We start from the raw sequence: 22,611 nt of genomic DNA on the forward strand, positions 1-22,611 counted from the left end.
ATCCAAGTGTCAGCAAAGCCAGGCTCCCTCCCGAGGCTCTAGGGGAGAATGGGGTCCTAGCCTCTCCCAGCTTCTGGGAACGGCCGGTATCCCTTGTCTCATGACAACACCGCTCCAGTCCCTGCCTCCGGGGTCATGCCACCCTCTCCTCTTCTCTGCCGCTCTGTTAAAGAACACTTGTAATTACATGTACGGCCACCTTACTAATGCAAGATAGTCCCCTTATCTCAAAATCCTTCATGGAAGGGTGTCTGCAAAGACTCTCCACTTTTGCTAACATGCACAGTTTTGAGGGATTAGGACCTAATAACCTTGGGGCCATTATTCACCTTCTGCTGGCCCACAGAGGTGACATGGTCTAGGAGGGACCTCTGCCTCCACCAGGCAGAAGTCACGCCCCAGGAAAGGGTCCTTCCGCCAGGATCCTAGGAGAGTGAAACAGGCCTGCAGGGGAGATGGTGAGATACGGACACTCCCGTGAAACTGACAGGATTGGGGAGTTAAGCGGCCAGGTAAGAAGGTGTCAAGAGGCCCCGAGAAGCTGGCCCTGCATCTGATTTGCACTTTCATTTCACTCATTCCACCGTCAGCAGATACTCAGACATGAGCCAGGCCCCGTGCGAGGTCCTAGAGAGCCAGCCCTGTCTTCAGGGGGTCTGCTGTCTAACCCTTGTCTTCAGGATGCTACCAGGGCAGGTGAGACCCCTCTTTTCCAGGGGGAGCAGTAGACGCCCAGGAAGGGGGATCGTTTTGTCTGCAGTCAGCTTAGCACAGGGCTTCACTCTTCCTCATGCCCCTACCCTCCTTTGCCTTCCTGTCCTGTCGCAGTGGTTTTGTAATTTCTTGTCTCTTCCTCTTGGTGCTTTAAAAGTGAAACAAGCACAGTTACCCATAGAAGAACTTGCACAGGAAAAGACTCCTCCTGAGCAGTGCCCTTGCTACAGCTGTGAAGTGGGCCGGTGGCGGACTCCCTCCGTTATCTACCTATCTATTTATCTATCCACACACACTTGAGTGAGGTCGAGGTAGAGGTAACCAGCCCTGCCTTCTCAGTACCAAAGTTAGCAAATTCCCTCCTTAAAGTGGAGAAAAACTTCGCTGTGAAGCTTGGGGGCGGTGGGGGCAGACCCGGAAGAGACGGAGCCTCTGGCCACGTCTGGAATCCCCAAATCAACCCTAAAGCAGAAAAATCAGACTCGGGTGTAAAGGGAAGCTCCTAATCTCATTTCTGCCTCTTTCTAGCTGTGACTTTAAGCAAATCACTTAAAACCTCTATGAACCAGTTTCCTGATCTCTAAAATGGGTGCAGAAATGCCCGGCTAAAAGGACCATTACGCATGCGCCAGGCGTTCGGCAAGCCTTCAACGACCGTATGAGGGTCGGTCCACTAAGGGCTAACGACTCGCTCCCCCTCCAGATGGGCCTGAGGCCAGGGGTCTTCTACTCCCCTTACTCCTCACTTCCCCGGGCCATCCTCAGAGAGGCTGTCTCCCCCGTCACGATGCCTTTAAGGCCCTGGCACCCCGGCTGGCGGAGTCGGCTTGCGGGAGCACTGGGACGCCTCAGCCAATAGGTCACCGGTGGGACGAGGCGCAGGAGGCAGCGCTGGGAGCGGGATCAGGTGTTTAGCACCACCAGGCCCGGAGTCAAGTGCGCAGCCAGGCCCGGCCGAGCCCCCACAGGCGGGCTCCAGCAGCGTCCTCCAGCGGCCGCCTCCGCCCCCGCGCCTCCCACGCGCGGACTCCAGGCGAGGCTCTCGGGGCCCCCCGGGCCCACGCGGCGGGCGGAGCGAACCGGAGCCTTTGTGTTCAAACCGCCCAATGGGCGGTGGCAGTGGGCGGTGACGCGGGCGGGGCGCGGCCAATGGGCCGCGGTCTGTCAGCGTTGATTGGCAGGCGCACACATACACACTCGGCCACGCGCGCGCCGGCCGGCCCCACTCGCGCAGCGCGGTTCTGCGCGGGTCGCATTGTCTGCTGCGCCGTCCCGCCTGCTGGCCTCGTCCGGCGCCGCCGCTGCCCGCACGCCACGGGCCTCTCACCGAGCACCGCTCGCGGGATTCCGACGCGGGAAGGGGGCGCGCCCGGGCGGCGCAGCGGGCCTCGCACGCCCCCGGCCCCGCACGGAGCAGCCGCGGCAGCAGGTAACCGCCGGCCGTGGGCCTCTGGCGGGTGGACGTGCGGGGCAAGGGCGCGGGGCCGGCCTCGCCCGCCTCCCCGCGGGCCCCGGGCTCCGGGCGCGCCGACTCCAGGGTCAGCGTCGGGCCGCTCCGGCCAGGGCCGAGCTGCCCAGGCCTGGTTCTTCCTCTCCGGGCCAAGCTGGGCCGGGCTCCAGCCCCGCCCGGCGCACGCCCCTGGGGCGGCGGGGAAGGGCCAGCGCCGCGCCGGGGCCAGCCGCCCTGACTCATCGCAGCCCGCCCACTGGCCGGCGCGGAGGGCGGATGTCTCCAGGCGGGACTTCCCCGCGCAGGACCTCCCCGCGAGGAGGGGAGCGACAGCCGGGACACCTCCGACCGGCCCAGGGCAGTGCCCGTGTTTTCGTGCCAGGCAGGCAGTTTCCAGGGACAGACAGTTCCCTGCCTCTGCCTGTCAGACTCTGGGAATAGGAGGAAGGCCCATTTTGTTCTGTTCTTAAAAAAAGAAACCAAACAAATAGGAGGTGGGAGTGTGACTTAGAACAGAGCGGCAGGGAAGGCGCGTGGTTGGTTAAAAAAAAAAAAAAATGCCTGTGGGTTCAGCCCGTAGGGAAAGTGAAGGGAGAAGGGAGTTAGCACCTGGAGTGTTTTACAGGTCCCACGAGGGAAAGTAGTGTGAAAACCCCCCATGGAAGATGCCGGAGGTCTAGGTTAAGTCTGCAGACTGGCGGCATCCCGCCATCTAAGTTTGTGGCCGGGTGGGGAGGGGAGGTGGCGGGGAAGGTGCAATTGAGAAGAGGATGTGGTTCGGCTTCGTGGTGGGGAGGGATGTTGTGTTCGACGGTTTCTTAACTGGTGTGTTTGTGTTGGGGAGGGTGGGTTCTATGCTGATATGCAAGAGATTGGAGCTCGCTGAGGCTCTTGTTTTGGAGGATTCCGGCCTTGACCTTTCTCACCTTTGAAGCCCAGACTCAGCTGCAAACTGTTTGCGTGCAACTAGAACTGCGGGAAAGACAGGAAGGGTGGAGGAGGGTGCCGGCTGCTCTGTTTTCACTAGCCCCTTCTACCCGCCCTCCCCCCGCCCCCACCCCGCCCCCACCGCACTCGCTCTGTCTGAATATTTATATTCTTGCCAACAGCAGCTTGAGTTTGGCAGAAACATTGTTTTGTTTCTGTCCCAGGGTGAAGGCTTTATTCCCTTCAGCCTGCAGGGTTTGGAGGAGGAGCCTATCTGGGCATTTGGAGCTTTCAGGTGGGAAGGGCCGTCGAGGGGTGGAATTACCTTATAAGGAGTGGAATAAGGACAAGGACCCAGGCCAACTTCCTGCTTGTGCTACTACCGATCAGTCTCTTTACCAACACCGGCTAAAAACCACAGAGGGATGCCAGGTGGGCATCCTACCTGGGAGGATGCCAGTAAGACCAAGACATGGAACTGCTTATTTTTTCAGAAGAGAACATTCTAGAATTCTCCAGCGGGACTAACCAGACCTTCTGGTTTCCACAGTCTTGAGTTGGGAAATGCTAGAGTTGGTGCCCTCTGTACGACATAGGGAACAGTTTTAAGTATCACCCAGGAAGACTAGAAGGGATAATAAGTCACAGGTACTGGGGACTCTTGAGGGGGCCCCACGTATAACAAAGACTTTGTAATGTGGGCAGGCAAGGGCCACGTTGAGACTCTTCACGTTGGTCATCTGGGATTTTGAATTTGGGTTTTTTGTGGTTTTTTTTAATCTCTGGAAGGCTTCTTAGTCGTCCTCTGGTTGTAGAGCGCTGCCTCTTGCCTGGTTTCCTCTCCTTGGCCTCCTCTCAGTCCTCCATATCCGTTCCAGAGGCCTGAGTTCTCACCGCATGCGCTGACTTGTTCCCTCCAGCAGAGACGACCTAATCCCACCCCTGTAGCTCTACCTCCCCGTTTTGTTTGTTAACAAGTACTTGTTGTGTGACAACTCTGTCTACAGCCTGTTCTGAGCATATTTGAGGCTATTCAAGACTCTAGTTGGGGACACATGACACATTCTGAAAGCACCTTGAAAACTTGATGGTAGAGGGGAACGACCCAGGCCGTGCCACCTGTCATTCATAGGCTAGGTGACAGTGGGCAAGGTCACCGATCCCCATCCCCCACCCTGGTGTCCCAGGGTGCTCTCTTGGACGATGGCAGTAACCGTGTCTCCCATGCTCACAAGGATCAGAGATGGCTGTGTAAGGAGCCAGGTACCTAGGAGGCCTTTAACAAAGTATTTTGTCATCACCATCCCAGTCCTATCAGGATGTTGTCACTGGGGGGGATACAGCACACAGACCCCTTCAGGGACTTACTAGGAAAAAGTTTTTTCCAGTCCAAGTTGGAGTGGCACCCTGAATCAGAGCATATAGCCACAAGAAAAAGAAAGTGTGTCCCCTCCAAGAGAAAGCGCTGGAATGAGTGCGCACACAGCTCTAGCGGGGAGGGCAGCATCGTGGGCTGGTTGAGGGAGCAGGGGTCAGAGGCATTCGGTTAGCATTGGGGTGGGGTGCCTGTCGCGTCCTGGACCAAAGGTAACAGGTCGCCTGACGCGACTATGGACCAAAGGTAGTGGAAGGTCCGGTTCTACCTCACATGCAGCTCAGCATCCAGTATGCTGAAAACAGGAGAAGCTTGTAGAAAGCACCAGGAGAGGCCTCCCGGGGCCTGAGTGAGCCCGAGGCTGGGCAGGGACACTGGCAGGTTGGGTGCCGGCTGCCCCATGTCCCCACCTGTCAGGCTGGGTTGGATGCACGGGCAGGGTGGGCTGGTCCCTGGGAGCAGGTCCCCAGGGAGGAGCTGAGGACAACCCTCAATGTGGCCTCCTTTCTCTCCCAAGAGTCTCTTCAGGAGGAGGGTCCCCAGCCTACCTTGCCATGTCCCGCCGAAGCCAGCGCCTCTCGCGCTACTCCCAGGGTGATGATGACGGCGGCAGCAGCAGTGGAGGAAGTTCGGTGATGGGAAGCCAGAGCACCCTGTTTAAAGACAGTCCTCTCAGGTAAGGGATTGCTGTCGCCCTCCCCTGCCCCCACCGTGGATCACGCTGAGCGGAGCAGAGGACTCAGGCGGGTTGCTGCGCTGAGTCTTCCCATTGTCACCTCCGTGGGCAGGGATCAGACGCCCTCTTCCAGTTGAGCAGGAACCTTCACACCTTTGAGGATGCCAGGACCTAGCACTGCTATTCCTTGTTCCTTCTCCCTCTGTTGTAAGCCCAGCCATGGCCCTCATGTTCAGAGGACAGGATGTGGGGAGAGGCAGCTTCAGGATTAGAAACCCCGAAAGGCCAGAAACCCCAAAAGCGCAAGTGGGGTTCACAGGAGCCCCTTCTGTTATGGACGGGTGTGCCCTTCTGGCCCTTGTCCCCAGGCCCCCGTGCATGGTCTGTAGGGCTGCAGCAGGAGAGGCCCACGTCGGAGGGGCACGGTGAATGAGCTGAACCAGGCGCCTGCCCCGTCCTGCCCTGCTGACAGATAGTGGGACCACATAGCAGCTCTCAAGGCTTCCGCTAGTCCCAGGAGGCCCCGTCGGGTTGGTCTGGTTTCCAGGGGGTGGGAGAAATCACTACTGCGGTAATAATCCCAAGAGGAAACTGGCTTCGAGGTTAGGGACCTGGCTTTGAATCCTGACCCCATCACCTAACTGCTGGTGAAGCTGAGAGACTGTGGGAGGTGGGAGCTGAGGAAGCCCCTGTGGTCGGCACCTCCCTGGGAAGCTGTTTCCTAGCAACGGGGCTGACCCGACCCCCCACGAGAGGCGGGCGGAGCGGCTTGCTTTCCTGTTCCTCACTGGGCTCTCACCTGCCTGTTTCTGGCCTCCCCGCTGCTGCTCCTGGCTGACCCCCACAGGACCCTGAAGAGGAAATCCAGCAACATGAAGCGCCTGTCCCCAGCGCCCCAGCTGGGCCCCTCCTCTGACGACCACACCTCCTACTACAGCGAGTCGGTGGTCAGGGAGTCCTACTTCGGCAGCCCCCGGGCCGCCTCCCTGGCCAGGAGCTCCATCCTCGACGACCACCTGCACAGTGAGCCCTACTGGGGTGAGTATCTGAGACCTTTCTCCTCGGGCTTTGCTTCTGGTAGAAACGTAAGGTCCCAAGTGTTCCCTGAGTGGGTTCCTCACGACTGCTGGGCCAGAGGAGGGGCTCGCTGTCTTCAGAAACCCTCAGAAGGGGAGCCGAGTGTCTGAACTCGCAGGCCACGTCAGGCAGCGAAGCCCTCATGGGGCTGCTCCCGGCCAGAGACCCTCCTGTGGACCCAGGGAGCTCAGGAGAAGTGAAGGGCAGTGCTGTATGTCCGTCGGAGGTGCTTCTCGGGGTGTCCCCACGAGGCCTTCTGGTACAGCCTCCTGGGCGCAGCTCTCGGCCCCTGGAGAACCCCGCTCTCTTTCCTGCACAGGTGAGGACCTGCGGGTGCGCAGGAGGAGAGGCACAGAGAGCAGCAAACTCAATGGGCTTGCTGAGAACAGGAGCTCCGAGGACTTCCTGGGGTCCTCCTCCGGCTACTCTTCCGAGGATGACTTTGCAGGTAGGCCAACACCTGGGGCGGGGGCTGGGGGGAGGTGATGGGGGAGGCCCAGGGAAGGGGCCCCCTGACAGCCCGAGAGAGTGCGGTATCTGGCAGGCCTCTCCACAGACCAGCCGGGCACCCCCTGTGCCACCATGGCTCCTGAAACACAGGCCTGGGGTGGCCCTTAACACACCGTGGCTGCCCTGTCCCCACTCGTCGGGGGGAGCAGCCTGTGGTCAGCTCCATCGTGTTTGACTTGTTTCCAGCAAGTACTTCAAGTGGGGCTTCACGTTGAGGAGGGGCTCGACCCCTTTTGTCTAGCTGCGAATGGTGGTCTGAAGGACGGCTGGCGAGGAGAGGGACGCAGACGAGAGGCCCAAGGGAAATAAAATGTCAGGAAACCTACCCCTTCGATCCTTTAACGGGCATTTACTGACCTAGATGCCAGGCCCGTGTGATGCTCCCGGGATGCAGAGGAGAGTGATGGGGGGCTCAGCTCACAGTCTAAAGGAGACAACTGATAGGCAGTCTCCCTGTCCTGGGCCTGTGAGAGTGAGGACAGACTGAGCTGTGACCTCTCTGTCCTGGCAGGCTACTCGGAGACGGACCACCATAGTTCGGGTTCACGGTTAAGGAACGCCGTCTCCTGGGCAGCCTCTTGTCTCTGGACGCTTGTCACTTCTCCAGGTGGGTGCTGGCTGCTCTGTGCACCATTATTTCCATTCTCTACAGCTGCCCCTTCCCCCAGCTTCTCTCTGGGATGGGGTAGCCCATCGAGAGACCATCAGGCCATTAGGGAAAGCTCATTCTAGAATAATCACCGGAGACCAGGAGCCGCAGTAACACTCTGGCCTTCTCAGGGTGGCAGCAGCTGTGGAGCTGGGTGGAGGGCGTTGGCAGACTAGGCAGGTGGGATCAGAGGAACAGGGTCACCTTGGACGGGACAGAGGTGCTATGGCAGCTCAGTGCTGGGGGCCGGGGCGGAGAGGGCGGCAGGTGGACAGAGCGGTGATCTGAAACCATGACCTGCAGGCCACTGGCTCAGGGTGACACTTAGGACTTGCCGGTCCCTCTTCTAGGCCGGCTCTTTGCCCTCCTCTACTGGTGGGTTGGCACGACCTGGTACCGCCTGACCACAGCTGCCTCCCTTCTTGATGTCTTCGTTTTGACCAGGTGAGCGCGACCCCCACTTTGACAAGGAACCCAGAAGCCCAGGGACAGAAGGGACCAAGAAAGCTCCTAAACCCACGTATGCTCTCTCTGAAGGTGGTCATCCCAGTTCACACATAGCTTTTATCACTGAGCAGGGAGTGGACCCCCCAGAGCAGCCCCTCTTTGCCCGACAGATGAGGGGCCTGGGTCAGGTGTTGTTTTCCAAACCAAGAGCTCTTCAGGGAGGATTCTGGAACTACAGGTTCCAGTTCCTTAGATTGTCTCTGCTAAATGCCAGCCCCCTCTGGCCACTTCCTCGTCTGCCGAGCTCGGCTTTCCTCCTGTTGGTCAGGTTTTAGGCTCCAGCCAACAAGGGGTGTGGCCAAGAAAGTTGGGCTCTCCTCTTGGCCTCATGGCAGTCTAGAACCCAGTGTTCTCTGAGGCGTGTTTCCAGAGCCAGGAGTAGGTGCTGCGTGAGGGGGCTCTGGGTTTATTTCCCAAATCCCGGACCCAGCAGAGCCAGGAAAGACCGAGCCGGGAAGTCAGGGTCCTCTGGCCATAATCCTGGCTGGATGGCTGGCCAGGTGGGCTGAGCGGAGGGGCAGGGGTGGATCTGTGTCACCAAAAGAAGGTTCCTCATTTTCTGAAAGAATGTTGTTTAAGGAGTTCTGTTGTTTTTTTCCCCTAGAATTGCTTGCTTTGAGGATCTCTGTATATGAAAAGGTTTTTCAGAGTCCCCACTTTGTTTTTAAATAACATCCATAAAATTCAGGGTGTCAGAATTCTCCCCATTATTGCAAGAAAGTAAAGTTCTAAAGTGTCCAATCCCGCCCAGGGAAAATGGGGCACTTCAGGGCACCCCGTCCAGCTCTAGTTTTGCGCTCAGGAAAAGCCTCTGCAGACTCCCCGTGGGGATGAAGGGGCCCGAATGCCCTTTTGACACCTCTGCGCCCCCCTCTCCCCACCCTGCTGTCCCCTCCTGTGGTCTAGGCGCTTCTCATCTGTGAAGACATTCCTGTGGTTCCTCTTGCTGCTGCTGCTCATGACTGGCCTGACCTACGGTGAGCTCGCCGGGGTTGCAGGGGCGGGGTAGGATGAGCGTGCCAGGCCGAAATGGAGCTGGTGAGCCAGAGGGGCAGGGCAGGGTGTGGGTGGGGGGTGGCGCTGAGTGGAGGTGTGAGAACCAAAGGGACGGTGATGACCTACAGGAAAGGGAAGGAGGCAGGATGAGTGGGATCAGACGGAGCCTGGGCAGCACCCAGTCCCTTGGCCAATCCTGTCTGGCTCTCCCAGGTCCTCACTGACCCATGCGGCATGCGCAGGGCACCCAGTGGGTGAAAGGGGATATGCCCCAGTCCACTGATTATTGTCCTGTTTGGGTGGCTGCTCTGGACTACCTTGGCATGTCTAGAGCATTCTTGGAGCCACGTGGCTCGGGACCTGCCCTGGTACTGGAGCACTGTTCCTAGTAGTCATTTTCCGTTCATTCAAAAGCAGGACATCGTCTGGGTGAGTGAATTCTTGTTACCACATCTGGTTCAATCTTTAGCTATCTTTGAGATCAAAATGGTAAAGTAGTAAAGAGAAGTTTGTCCTTTTCTAAGATAGCTCATTTACAAGACGCTTGACGTTGTTCCAGTCTGTCCAAGGATGATGTCGTGTGTTTTATGTGGTTGTAACCGTTGTGTGTATGTATTGTGTGTTCAGCTTGTAATGAATGGAGCAGCGCCACCGGGGGCTCACAGTTCACAGGAGCTGCCTCTATGGCCTCCGGGCTGTTTTAACGATTGTGCCCATCTACAATTGATTGATAGAGACCATGCTTTATTCTAGTTTTAGAGTTGATTTTTTTAAAGTTTTTATTTATTAGATACAGAGAGAGATCATAAGTAGGCAGAGAGGCAGGCAGAGAGAGGGGGAAGCAGGTCCCCTGCTGAGCAGAGAGCCTGATGCAGGGCTCAATCCTGGGACCTTGGGATCATGACCCAGGCCGAAGGCAAAGGCTTAACCCACTGAGCCACCCAGGTGGCCCAAGAGTTGATTTTTTTTTTTTTTAGCTTTTGTTTATTTATTTGAGAGAGAGTGAGCGACAGAGATGCGAGAGAGAGCACGAGTGGGGAGGAGAGAGAGATGCAGGGCTCGATCCCAGGACCCCGGGATCATGACCTGAGCCGAAGGCAGAGGCTTAGCTGACTGAGCCACCTGGGCGCGCCTAGGGTTGGTTTTATAGGGTTAGCATCACCTCAACTTGTATTTATTTAATAGCGAGGTAGAAAATTTTTCCAAGTGTTGATTTCCTTTTTGTTTCCTGTTACAAGAACAGCTTGTTCATGTCCAGTGGAAACTGGGCATCACCCATAAAATAATGATCTTTTACAACTGGATTGTGCTTTGTTCGCGGGTTACCTCCGCTGAGTTTCACTGGGGCCTCGCGGGGTTGATGGAGCTGCTGTCCCGGTGGCGTCATGGAGAGAGGCGCGTGGACAGTGTGAAAGGCCGGTGGGGTGGCCTGCGCAGGGAGGGGCGTGCAGGAAGTGAGGCATGTCCAGAGGGATTGACTGAAAGCCTGGTGGGCATGTGCTTCCTGTCGTTCTTGCTCCCAGCCCCCGGCTGAGTGGCAGCCGTGGTCCTACTCAGATGGACACCCATATGGCTTTTCAGGTGCCCTCACCACTACCCGCCACACAGACATACGTGTGCAAGCTCAGGAGCGAATGCTCCACAAGCACGTGACCCCTAAAGCAACATGCACGTGTCACTGTGGCTGTGGCCGTCTTAGGTTGAAAGCACCTTCTCTTAGCAGGTGTCTTGTTTTAGTGATTCTCAGTCACAGTCCCCATGGGAGTTCCCTGGGGAGCTTGTTTTTTGTTTGTTTTTATAAATAGGATCCCCGCCCGGCAAGGAGCCCAGTACTGGACTTGAACTCATAACCCACACTTAATCAATGGAGCCACCTAAGTGCCCTTTTAAGCTTTTAAAGACTTTTAAAGACTTAAAGGGCTTTTAAGACTCAGCTACAGGGGCTGCATGCTGGCTCAGTTGACTGGGCATTCAGCTCTTGGTTTCAGCTTAGGCCATGATCCCGGGCTCGTGGGATGAAGCCACGTATCAGGCTCTGAGCCTCCACACACAGTCTGCTTCTCCCACTCCCAACTCCCTTGCTCTCTCTCCAAAGTAAATAAGTAAAATCTTTTAAAAAACAAAAACATCTCACCTATAGAGGGAGCCCCCAGACCAGTGAGTTCATGCTCTAGAGAGTGGGGCCAGATATTTTGTATTTTGTTTTTTTATTTTTTTAAAGATTTTATGTATGTATTTGACAAAGAGAGATCACAAGTAGGCAGAGAGGCAGACAGAGAGAGAGGGGGAAGCAGGCTCCCCGCCGAGCAGTGAGCCCGATGCGGGGCTGGATCCCAGGTCCTCATGACCTGAGCCGAAGGCAGAGGCTTAACCCACTGAGCCACCCAGGCGCCCCGATATTTTGTATTTTAAAAGCGTCCTGGGTGATTCTGATGGCAGTTGAGGGTGGCCCCTGGTTCTATCTGGGATCATTCCTAGCTCATTACAGCCACGTTTTCCGAGTTTTGCCATCCAGAGAAAGATGAGGGCTCCCGAAGGATGTGAGAATGCACATACTCTGGGGCAGTCCGGTGGAAGCCTCCATCTAAGAATGACGGGACCCTCCATCCCGCATCCTGATTTCCAGCAGAAAGCCAGCACACAGGAACGACAGGCCACCAGGAACCCGTATTGACTGCGCCGCCGTCTCCAGCAGCTTGTGTCTTCTTGCACACGGTCATGGCCCGGATAACCCCTCTCCTCTGTGTACAGGTGCTTGGTATTTCTACCCCTACGGGCTGCAGACCTTCCACCCTGCTCTGGTTTCCTGGTGGGCAGCGAAGAGCAGTGGCAGGCAGCAGGACGTGTGGGAGCCCAGAGACTCCTCCCACTTCCAGGTGAGGATCTGGGGGTCCCGGGTCCTCACCCCGCCTGTGTGTGTGGCTGATTTCCCTGCCCTTAACACTTTACGGGGCTCTGAGAAGGGGCACGGTCCGCACGGGTAAACTGCCTTGTTTCCCAGGACACCCCTCTCTCCACTGTTTGGGGTGCAGTACGGGGGGAGCCGCTTGCTTGTGCTTAAACAGGACTTCAAACTGCCCCCAAGGTAGTTGCCATCTTAAGCACCGAAAACCAAAGGAAAAAAAATGGGACAAATCGTTTTGTCTACTTTTGTTCCTTTACAGTATAATTTCATAAATATTTACTAAGCATCCTTTACGAATAAGGTGATCACGTTGGTCATTTACAAGTAAATCACCCCTAAAATCAGTGCCTTAAAACTACAAGCATTTGATTAGTTCCTGAGTCTCTGGCTCCTCTGGATGGTTTCTCTGGTCTGAGCAAGGACAGGCTGGTCTAGGCTGGGCTCCCTGCCGGGTCTGCAGCTGGCCCATGCGTCAGTGGGGCAGCCTGTGCCCCACACGTGCTTCCTCCTTCAGCTCGCCTGAGCTTGTTCTCACTGTGGTTCCAGGAGAGCAAAATTGGGCCTAGATTCAGAACTGTCCCTTCCGCCACATTCAAGGCCGAAGGCCATCTCACAGCCAGTCTACATTCCAAGAGGGGGACAGAGACCCGACCTCTTGTTGGGAGCGCCTGCAAGGCCACACTGCGGAGGGTGCGGATACAGAGAGGAGGGTAGCCCGGGGGCCAGTTCTGCAGCCCAGGCTGTGTCCTCAAGGAGGCTGCAGTCCAGTGGGGGGGTGGTGTGTGTGTGTGTGTGTGACAAGTGCCCGGATAACCAGAATGTGTGCGTGTGACAAGGAAAACTTAAAATTCTTTAGTCCCTAAATCTATTTGAATTTTGCTTGTATCTTGCCGAAGCTGATTGGGTAACCATTTATTTTGGTAGATACTACTTTCCTGACCATCATGTTATCATTTCATAAAACAATGACTTATTTTGGCATTAATAACTTTCCCTTTTGTAATCATTAGTAAAGATGTTAAATACAGTTTCAGGACCAGCTTTTCTCTGAAAAGGGGGAGGAGATCTTTGTGTTTGCTTGTATGTGCAGAGACAGGACTGAAAATTGTTGCTTTGTTTGGGAGTGGATGGTGGCTGAGGGCACCAGGTGGATAGGGACACAGGTTAAGAGAGTGACCTCTTACTGTTTGCTTTTTGAGTCCTGCACATGTGCGGCCTACTTAAAAATTTTTAAAAATCAGAAGCAACTTCTGTGCTCAGGAGGCTCCTGTCTTTAACTGACAGTTGACAGATTATATCTTCCCTTGACAAAGCTTTTTGTTTTTAAGCCAGCAAGTTTCTCAGAATTCATGGCATGCTATCAGGAGCAACCCCCAAGTCCAAATGACTTCTATTCTGTTTCCTCTGTGGGCCTTCTAATTAAAGAGAAGAAAGAAAGCCTTTTCAAATTATTTTGTCTTTTAGCCCCGGTTCTCTTGGACAGACTTAGTGGGAGCTGCTGAAGCAGCTGAACCCCTCGGCCCCTCACTTTCTGGCATGTGCATCCATGCAGCAGAGGGAAGGGGGCTGGGGTCAGCCCAGCAGGCCACCCAGCCCCTTGCAGGTCCCTCCTCGCTATGTCCCCACTCAACTGGCCGATATCCACTCCTCCTTGGGGACCAGACCCTTCTGGGCCACGTGTGTCCAGCGTCCTGTGCTGAACGGTCACCACATGTCAGCAGCTTTATGGTACCCCGGCTACCTGCTGGTGTCCCCCCCCGCCCCCCCAACTGCAGGGCACAGAGCATCCTTGAGCCAGTCCTCTGAGCCAGCGTGGGTTCACATTCGCATGTAGCTGGGATTCTCTTCCCGTTCCGTTGGGGAAGCTCTGTCGTTCCAGGTCCCTCACCTCCGTGGCTTTCCCTCCCCACCCCACCAGGCTGAGCAGCGCATCTTGTCCCAGGTCCACTCTCTGGAGCGGCGTTTGGAAGCTCTGGCCGCAGAATTTTCCTCCAACTGGCAGAAGGAGGCCGTGCGGCTGGAGCGGCTGGAGCTGCGGCAGGGGGCCGCCAGCGGGGAGGGCCACGTGGGCCTGAGCCAGGAGGACACGCTGGCGCTTCTGGAGGGGCTGGTGAGCCGCCGTGAGGCTGCCCTGAAGGAGGACTTCCGCAGGGACACCGCCGCTCGGATCCAGGTCTCTGAGCGGGAGCGGGGAGGCGCGTGGCTGGCACCGTGAGGGTGTGGGGTGGAGGGGCGAGGCCCTGTGCACCCTGACACGACAGACAGCACTGTCACCTGACAGCTAACTTCTCTAAGCCTTAGTTCCCTGTAAAACGGAGGCGCTCCGGGAGTGTGAGACTGTAGAGTGCCGGGCACAGGAGGTGTGTGGTAGACATCGAGGGAGACGCACGGGTTAAGGGGCACCAGAGCAGAGAGGCTGGGAGCTGAAGTTCATAGACAGGCCTGGTTCAAGTTCCAGTCCCACCACGTCCTGGTTGTGAAGTTCCCTCCGCCTGTATCTCCAGGAGTCCTGAGCTGCTCTCCTCTCTCTGACAGGAGGAACTGGTCACCCTGAGAGCAGAGCATCACCAAGACTCCGAAGACCTTTTTAAGAAAATTGTCCAGGCCTCCCAGGTCGGTGGGGCCCTTATCCTGTTCAGTATCTGCCTGTGGCCTGAGACCGCATGGCTCTCCCGAAGGGGCTACTTAGACACCAGCCGGGGTGGGGGTGCGGTCCCCTGACTTCTGCAGGGGCCGAGCCCACGGGCCCCGGAATGCTTTGCAGGGACATGCTGGGACACACTTGAGGAAGGGTGGCCTTCAGGAGGCCTGCTGTGCTGGGTATAACGTGCCGAGTGAACGAGTGAGTGAGTGAATGAATGCCGAGGTGTGCCAGCTCGGGGGTTCTCCTAGGGACCCTGACCAGGCGGTTTAGGTTTGCAGGGGTGGGGCTGCGGGGAAACAAAGACTCCGAAGAGAGCAGAGCCTGCTCTGGGAGACCGGTCGCTGTGAGCTTGGCATTTGCTGTATCTGTGCCTTCCTGTTTACAGGAGTCTGAGGCTCGACTCCAGCAGCTGAAGTCTGAGTGGCAAAGGTAATGGGCGCTGCCGTCTGGCTTAGGCCTGCCCCTCCCCTCCCCGCACCCCCGCAGGCCTGGGGAAGAGCACCCCAGAGCAGAGAGGGGGTGGCTGAAACCCGGCTCAGGAACAGCGGCTGAGAGCCTGGCCTCGGGTGCGAGAGAGGTTGGGTAGGGGAGGCACCGCAAGAAAAGTGGGATTTGTGGGCTCACGTGGACACCTACCGTTTTTTTCTGCACACACGTGCAGGCTGCCTTCCCGAGCCCCAGACATCCGGACGTGTGGAGGGTGGGAGAGGCTGAGGCAGACTGACGGACGGACCTGGGCTTAGAAAGGGAACAGGATAAGAACTCATTCCTTGGGATCGTAGGCACCGGGGCTGTGCTCTGCAGCCGGGGTCCCCAGTGTTGGGCTTCGCACGCGCCTGCGGGAGGTGGGCACACACTTCTCTCGGGAGCCGGTGAGGGGATCCTCTTATGTTCCTCGTCACGGCCTCACCCCTCACCGGAGACCCAAGGCTTACTTCTCTCTCCTCTCTTTGGGAGTAGGATGACCCAAGAGGCCTTCCGAGAGAACTCCGTGAAGGAGCTGGGGCGCCTGGAGGGCCAGCTGGCAGCCCTGCGGCAGGAGCTGGCGGCCCTGAGCCTGAAGCAGAGCTCGGTCGCAGACCAAGTGGGCCTCCTGCCCCAGCAGCTGCAGGCCGTGAGGGATGACGTAAGTTGGAACCACGCAAGGGCCCTGCTGAACAGCCTGTCCTCTGAGGGCGTCAGTCCTAGGAGCCCGTGCGGCCAAGAGTCCGAGCGTCCCGCCGGCCCCTGCTGGGGACCTGGCACAGATGCGGGCTTGCTGTGACAGGAGTTCTTCCTGTTTTGTTTTCAGTAACGTGGACGGTTGTGCCCGACTCTTCCCCCCGTGTCGGTCAGCAGGGCGTGCTGGGCCGGCCCTCCCCTCCCAGGCTGGCTTGTGCTCCTTCCCTACTCCCTCCACTCAAGCCGGCTGCCGCCCTGGCCTGGGCCGCCAGAGCAACAATGTCCCCGTGAGCTCCTCAGAGACCTTTTCTTCCGTCCCTAGGTGGAGTCTCAGTTCCCTGCCTGGGTCAGTCAGTTCCTTCTCCGAGGTGGGGGAACCCGCGCGGGGCTCCTGCAGCGAGAGGAGATGCAAGCTCAGCTGCAGGAGCTGGAGAGAAAGATCCTCACCCACGTGGCCGAGATGCAGGGCAAGTCCGCGAGGGAGGCCGCGGCCAGCCTGGGGCTGACGCTGCAGAAGGAAGGCGTGATCGGGGTGACGGAGGAGGTGAGGACTGGGTGGCCCCCGGAACAGCCTCACCCCTGACACAGCGGTCTCTTCCCTGGGAGCCATAACCTGCACAGTCCCACACTGTCGGCTTTCTGGTATGTTCCAAAGCCTAAGGGACATGCGAGAGGCTCTCATGTGGGCTCTCGTGTGGGCTTTGGGACTGGTTGGGGGAGACATCTAGGGAAGTGGCACATGTGGCTGGATGCCAGTGTGTGATGCAGGCGGGGAGGGGCCCCCGGGAGTGGGCGCTCAGGTGGACAAGTCTGCAGTTCTCGGCATCCGCCCTGGGGGCTCCCTTTAGCAGGTGCAGCGCATCGTAAACCAGGCCCTGAAGCGCTACAGCGAGGACCGCATCGGGATGGTGGACTACGCTCTGGAATCGGGAGGTGAGCGTGACTCCCCACCCGTGGCAGAGCCGGGTCCCCGTGCTGGCAGGCCCTCTGGCATCGGCCCGGGCAGCCGTGGCGCTGGGGCTGGGGCTTGAGATCAGCACACTGTCACTCACAACAAAGGCTAGTGAAGAAGTTTGGAGAAGTCTGGGGGAAGAGAACACCGTTGTTGGCCAGGGAGAGGCTGACGCTCAGTTACTCTGTAGTTGGATAGAGCTGAGCGACACAGCCGGGACCCGGGGCACGTGCCCGCCATCCTCAGAGAGCACCGGGCAGTAGCCGTCCCCACCTGGTGCCCTGGGCTGGCGAGATGTGCTGGTGTCTGGGTCTCCCACCCTCCCCTCGCTGCTGGCGTCCAGCCCCAGGCGCCCACACCGCCTTGCTTTCCTGTCTTAGGGGCGAGTGTCGTCAGCACCCGGTGTTCTGAGACCTACGAGACCAAGACGGCCCTCCTCAGCCTCTTCGGCATCCCCCTGTGGTACCACTCCCAGTCCCCCCGAGTCATTCTCCAGGTAGGCACCCAGAGAGGGCAGCAGCAGGGGCCCCGAGCAGAGTCACCCTTGTAGCTGGGGGACTCCCATCTTGGATCACCACGAGCTGTGCTCAGGGTGGGCTGTCTTTGTCACCGGCCCTATGCTGACCCAGCTTCCTTCCCCTCCAGCCGGACGTGCACCCAGGCAACTGCTGGGCCTTCCAGGGGCCCCAGGGCTTTGCCGTGGTTCGCCTCTCTGCCCGCATCCGCCCCACTGCTGTCACCTTAGAGCATGTCCCCAAGTCGTTGTCGCCCAACAGCACCATCTCCAGTGCCCCCAAGGACTTCTCCATCTTTGTGAGTACCTTTTGGCGGGGGGTGGTGGGGGGCAATGAGCCGAGAGGCTACCGGACCCTGTCAGGCTCTACCGAGGATAAAGCTGGGATCTGTTCTTTGGGAGGAAGGCAGCAGGTTTGGAAGAGAGAGTAGCAGGGTGCGAAATGGTACCCCACTCCCAATTACCTTAGGCTGCACTGGAAGAAACCAGGTCCAGGGCTCAGGCCCCCTACAGCCCCACCAAGGCTGCTGCCTGATATGGTGTGGGAAGGGACCAGTATGGGAGCAGGAAGGGAGAACATTCCTTCCTGGGGAGCCGAGGCACTCGTCTAAGTGCAAGATTTTTTCTTCATTCCTTGTTCTCTTTTTAGGGGTTTGATGAAGACCTACAGCACGAGGGGACACTTCTTGGCCAGTTCACCTATGACCAGGATGGGGAGCCCATTCAGACCTTTTACTTTCAGGTACAGGACTCTGCTGTGCGAACGGACGTGGCCTGTTCACTTTCCCACCCACTCAGCAGACCGTTTCCGAGCATTTAGCCTGGGCTTGGCACCAGGGGTTTGGGGCAAGAAAAAGTGCAGCCCCTGCCTCCCGAGAGCTCCAGGGAGGGAACTGGGACAGATGTCCAAGGTGGCATGGGAGAAGTACCAGCTAGATGTCAGCACAGGGGAGGGGCCCAGCCCAGACAGGGAGCATGGAGAAGGCTGCCTGGAAAGGGCACTTACCTGAGGGCGGCCCAGCCAGGCCTCAGTGCAGCAGGACTAGGGCGTTTAGGTGGGGCGTTGCCTCAACCTGAGTGGGCATCAGTCTCCCTGGCCCTTGTTAGAAATGCAGACTCCCAGTCTACACCCCAGGAGGTAGGCTGCCGGGTTCCAACGGTCCTAAGGAATCAGTGTTCGGTTTTGTTTTGTTTTGACGATTTTATTTGAGAGAGCAAGCGAGCATGAGTGGAGGGAAGGGGGGAGAGGGGAGAAACAGACTCCCCGCTGAGCAGGGAACCCAATGTGGGGCTTGATCCCAGGAGCCCGGGATCATGACCTGAACTGAAGGCAGATGCTTAACCGACTGAGCCACCCAGGTGCCCCGGGAATCCGTGTTCTAACGAGCAGCCCCAAGTGAATGCTGTGCAGGGGGCTTGAGAGCTACACCAGGGGTGAAGAACCAGACGAGGTGGCAAAGGGACGGTGGCGAGAGGGAGGCCGGAGAGGCAGGCCTGGCTCCCAGGCCAAACACCTTTCGCTCTGATGGGCACTGCCATGTTTCAGGCAGAGAAGTGACAAGACCTTGTAGTATCACTGTGACCGTGTGGAAATGGTGAATTGAGGGGACAAGACCAGTGAGGAAGTGGCTGCAGAGAGAGGGTGTGAGGAGGGAGAGGTGGATACGCAGTCGGGAGGCCAAGGGTCCCGTTGGACAGAACTGCGGAAGAGGGGCAGGGGACGTGGCTCCCAGGAGCCACGAGGCAGGCCACTGCAACAGGGGCTTTGGCCACCAAGTCCGAGGCACCTGTGGGCTGGTCCAGTGGAGCGATCAGGGCAACCAGACACAAAGACTGAGCGGTCAGCCCCAGGGAGGTAACCGAGGCAGCGGAGTGCTGGGGACTTCACAGGGATGGGTGCAGACGGAGCCTTTAGAAGGTAGAGGACAGGAGGCTGTGTGGAAGGCCAGAGGGAGACAGGAAGAGTAGGACAGCGCTGTGCCTACTGGCATCAAACCAGGAGAAGTTTGTTCCAAGAGCTCACTCAAAAATTGTGGCTTTTTGAGCAAAGAGGACAGAGGCCTAATGAGAACTTGAGAGAGAAAAAGCCTGCCCAGTTCAGAGTAAAAGGATTCTTTTCCAGCATCAACATGATGCTGGAAACCCTTCATGAAGGTAATTCTGTCCACTGACAGGAATAGCTCCTGTGAATGTGTCGGTCTGGGATGAACCCCGCTGGTCCTCAGCTGCGAGGCCATTTGTATGTGGCTGTGGCTCAGTGGCCCCCGGAGGACCTGCGAAGCCCCTGGGGCGCCGTGGCTCGCAGGCTGGAGGCTCTGCTCCATGGGCTGCAGACAGGAGCTCTGAAGCCCACTTTTCTGTAGAGGCTGACGGGGCGGGGGGCTGTCTCCCTTCCTACCCTCCCGTCAGTGAGGCTTGAGGACTGAACCCCTTCTTTCTCTACCCAGGACCCTAAAATGGCGACATACCAGGTGGTGGAGCTTCGGATCTTGACTAACTGGGGCCACCCTGAGTATACCTGCATCTACCGCTTCCGGGTGCATGGGGAACCCGCCCACTAAGCCTTCTCTGTGCTGCGGCCAGCCAGCTGGGAGGCCAGCCCCTCTCAGCGTGTGCCCCTTTCTCCTGGAGTGGGAGAGCAGCACCCCTGCCACTTCCCCACATGCTTGACCAGCACGCAGACTTCCGGGAGCAGGAACCCCTGGCCTGATGGATCTGAGAAGATGCAGGGCTGTCCTAGCAGTGGGACAGCTCGAGGTGGACAGCAAGCTCCAGCGTCCCTTTTCTTTGTCTTCTTTGTGCCAGGCACTGGGTGTCTACTTCCCCCTCTTGGAAGGGTGTATATATGTAGCATATCGTGGGGGATTGAGAGACAGGGAGAGAGGCAATGAGTGGACAAGTTCCAGCAGAGGTGGGTGGAACCTGTCTGCCCTTGAACCAGGACGGGGGCTGGCACCGAGGAGCTGCTGGTGGTAGGCGCGTGCACGAAGCAGGTGCCAAAGCCGCGGGTGGGCTGTAAGTGGGGGCCTGGGGCAAGTCAGCTGCCCCCAGCGGCGGGCGGGGAAGTGAGGGCCTCCAGGAGGAAAGTGCTCTTGGTGCAGGTTGGGATTGAGCCCCAGGCGGGCAGCTCCATGCACAGGGCAGCCGGGCTCTTCCAGAAGTCTAGTGCCACCAACCTAAGGGAGCTTGACCCATGAGGTCCCCCAAAGGCCTCGCTACACTGTACTTGTTCTGGGTCAAAGTGGGTCCTTGGGCTTTCCATACCCCTCGAGGGTCTGGCTCCTGTAAGCCTCTGAGGGGCCAGGGGGCCGGCCTGATTCCCCCTCTGCTGGGGCTAGTTGCTTTCTCTCTCCTGATGCTGAGACCAAGGTCCACTCCGCTCCCCATTCCTGCTACGGCCTGCCTGTGTCCCAGAGCAAGCTTGTCACATTCCCCCAGGGTGCAGGGAGCCCAGACCAGAAGCAGCTGCGGTCAGCTTAAAAGGGTGGGGAGCAGGGTGGGGAGCAGGGTATGCCCCCGGCTCTCCAGGTGGTCCCATGAGTATGATAGTGACATTGAAGGTGTCACGGTGGCAAGAGGTCTGTCTGTGGCCCCATCCCAGTCAGGCCCGAGTGTAAGGGCCCTAATTCTCAGCTGCCCCCTTGGGACTCTTCGGCTCTTGCTCAGTTTGTTTCCTTCTAGCTCATTTTCTACAGGGGCGGCGGCATTCAGGGGTGGTGGGCTGGGGGAAGAGCGGGCTCTGCTGTATTATGTATATATTCTTCAAGGTCTGATTCTTAACTGAAAAGCTTTGGGCTTGATCCCTAGCCCCGCTGTGTGGGGCACGGGCTGACTCAGCTCCTCCTTACCAGCTGCCGCAAGGGACTGCTGTGGAGGCAGGCGCCCTGGGAGCAGGGCTAAGCCCTAGATGGGCTCCTGGGGGAGGAAGCTGGAAGGAAGAGGAGGCCCGAGGCCGCCCGCAGCCCTCTGGCAGCAGCCCCAGCCCCGACAACCAGGTTTCATTTTGCGCTCTCCTGTCACAAATGCTGCACTATCGGTTCTGAACTTTTTATCTCCAGATTCTAATTTATGCCTATGCAAAAAAAAATAAATTATGCCCAGGATTCATGGCATGTGTAGTTTTTATCTGGTCCTGGCACAGGGCCTCTGCTCTTGGCGAAACAAGAGAACGAACACTGAACCAAAACAATGCCCCAAAGACTGATCCCGAATTTCAGAAACCCTGGTTTCTCCACTAAAACCCAGCTGGGTTGGGGGAAGGGGGCCTGAGGCTGGCCCTGCTCTGGGATCTGGGCTGGGGGGAGGCGGGAGGATGTGGAGAAGGCAGGCCCTCCCGGACAGCCGGTGGAAGTGCGCGGCTTCACCTGCATCTCTCGCTGCCACTTGAGCGAAGGTAGAATTTACCTGTTTCGCTACTGACCACGTCGGCCTTCAGTGTGCGACTGGACTCCACCGCGGGAACTGGACATTTGCCCCTTGTACCTATGCTGGGATGGCGTAAGGAGACGGGTCCCCTGAAGAGCCAGAAGCTGCCAGCTCCGAGGGACAGGTCCTGGCCCTCCCCTTCCAATATGTCCCTGGATTCAGTGCCTCCGAGGACCCGCCTGGAGGGCTGGGGTGCTTCCACAGCCACGCTTTCCAACATACTCTGCTCCTAACCATGGCACCTGATCCAGGGCCGGTGCCCACCACAGCTGAGAAAACAGAGGCTGGGACAGGTCAGTAGGGAGGGGCGGGTGAACGGCCGCAGAAGTGGGCCGTATGAATCAGCACTGAGGCCTTGGGCCAGGTAACCCCTCAGCCCTCCGTGCCAGGAATGAGCTGGTCCTATGGCTCACTCCAGTGACCGCTCCATTTTCGTTACTTCACTCAACACCTGCCCTGCATCTAGAACAGTCTCTCAACAAAGGAGATATCCCCCAGATGCTCCCCGAAACAGCTGCCCGGGACTTAACACAGTCAAGGCTCAGCGCCCCTGGTTGTGTGCTCCAGGCCGGATGCGTACCCTCTGCCCATCGGCACATGTTCAAATCCTCTGGGCCCTCGAGGCACAGCTCTCACCCCGTCTGCCATACCCCCAAACCCCCTGTACCATGGCCTATTCCCGTTCCCTTATTCTGTGCCAGGGAGGCCTGTAAGCCAGAACAGGGGTCCTAACTGAACTGAAGACACCACAGATGCCAGCTGTACATACAGAAGGGTCAGGACTGGCCATTCGAGATGATTAACAACTTTATTCTTTGTCAGCTACAAAAGGGCTGGTGTTTTGTTCCAAAGTGAGAGTTGGTAGGGCTGAGACCCGTAGAGGACCTGTGGAGTCCCAGTTAATGACAGTAACACACTGTATCGTCAGCCCCCGTTAGCAGGCCGGGTGACCCGAGATCCAGACCAACCACCTGCGTGTCTGAGGGCAGAGGCCAGAGCGGAGACCACAGTTTCCAAATGTAAAGAAAGTGGTTACTCTTAGGGGCAAAAGAATTCAAACCAAACAAGGTTCCACCCCGGTGAAATCCTGGGGAAACACGGACTCCACAGCACCTGCCACGGGGACCGA

General features: G+C 57.9%; 1 protein-coding gene across 3 annotated transcripts; it reads left to right on the forward strand.

Moving 5' to 3' along the window:
- The first annotated feature begins 1,930 nt into the window (after positions 1-1,930).
- On the forward strand, positions 1,931-21,181 carry LOC111157489 (Sad1 and UNC84 domain containing 2). Of its 3 annotated transcripts, none has more exons than XM_022518919.1 (18): positions 1,931-2,143; positions 4,984-5,142; positions 5,990-6,180; positions 6,539-6,667; positions 7,241-7,336; positions 7,729-7,822; positions 8,792-8,862; positions 11,633-11,757; positions 13,705-13,959; positions 14,322-14,399; positions 14,816-14,859; positions 15,391-15,556; positions 15,914-16,135; positions 16,440-16,524; positions 16,924-17,039; positions 17,189-17,356; positions 17,707-17,799; positions 19,505-21,181. In XM_022518919.1, exons 2-18 carry the CDS (start codon positions 5,021-5,023, stop codon positions 19,616-19,618), a joined length of 2,169 nt encoding a protein of 722 aa, XP_022374627.1. In that variant the 5' UTR covers positions 1,931-2,143; positions 4,984-5,020; the 3' UTR covers positions 19,619-21,181. The 3 variants fall into 3 exon arrangements, with proteins under 3 accessions (XP_022374627.1, XP_022374628.1, XP_022374629.1); XM_022518920.1 differs by having other exon boundaries at positions 16,443-16,524; XM_022518921.1 differs by having other exon boundaries at positions 13,729-13,959.
- The last annotated feature ends 1,430 nt before the right edge of the window (positions 21,182-22,611 follow it).

Source organism: Enhydra lutris, unplaced genomic scaffold, assembly GCF_002288905.1.
Source record: "Enhydra lutris kenyoni isolate GAN:26980312 unplaced genomic scaffold, ASM228890v2 scaffoldscaffold55, whole genome shotgun sequence".
Classification (NCBI taxonomy): Eukaryota; Metazoa; Chordata; class Mammalia; order Carnivora; family Mustelidae; genus Enhydra; species Enhydra lutris.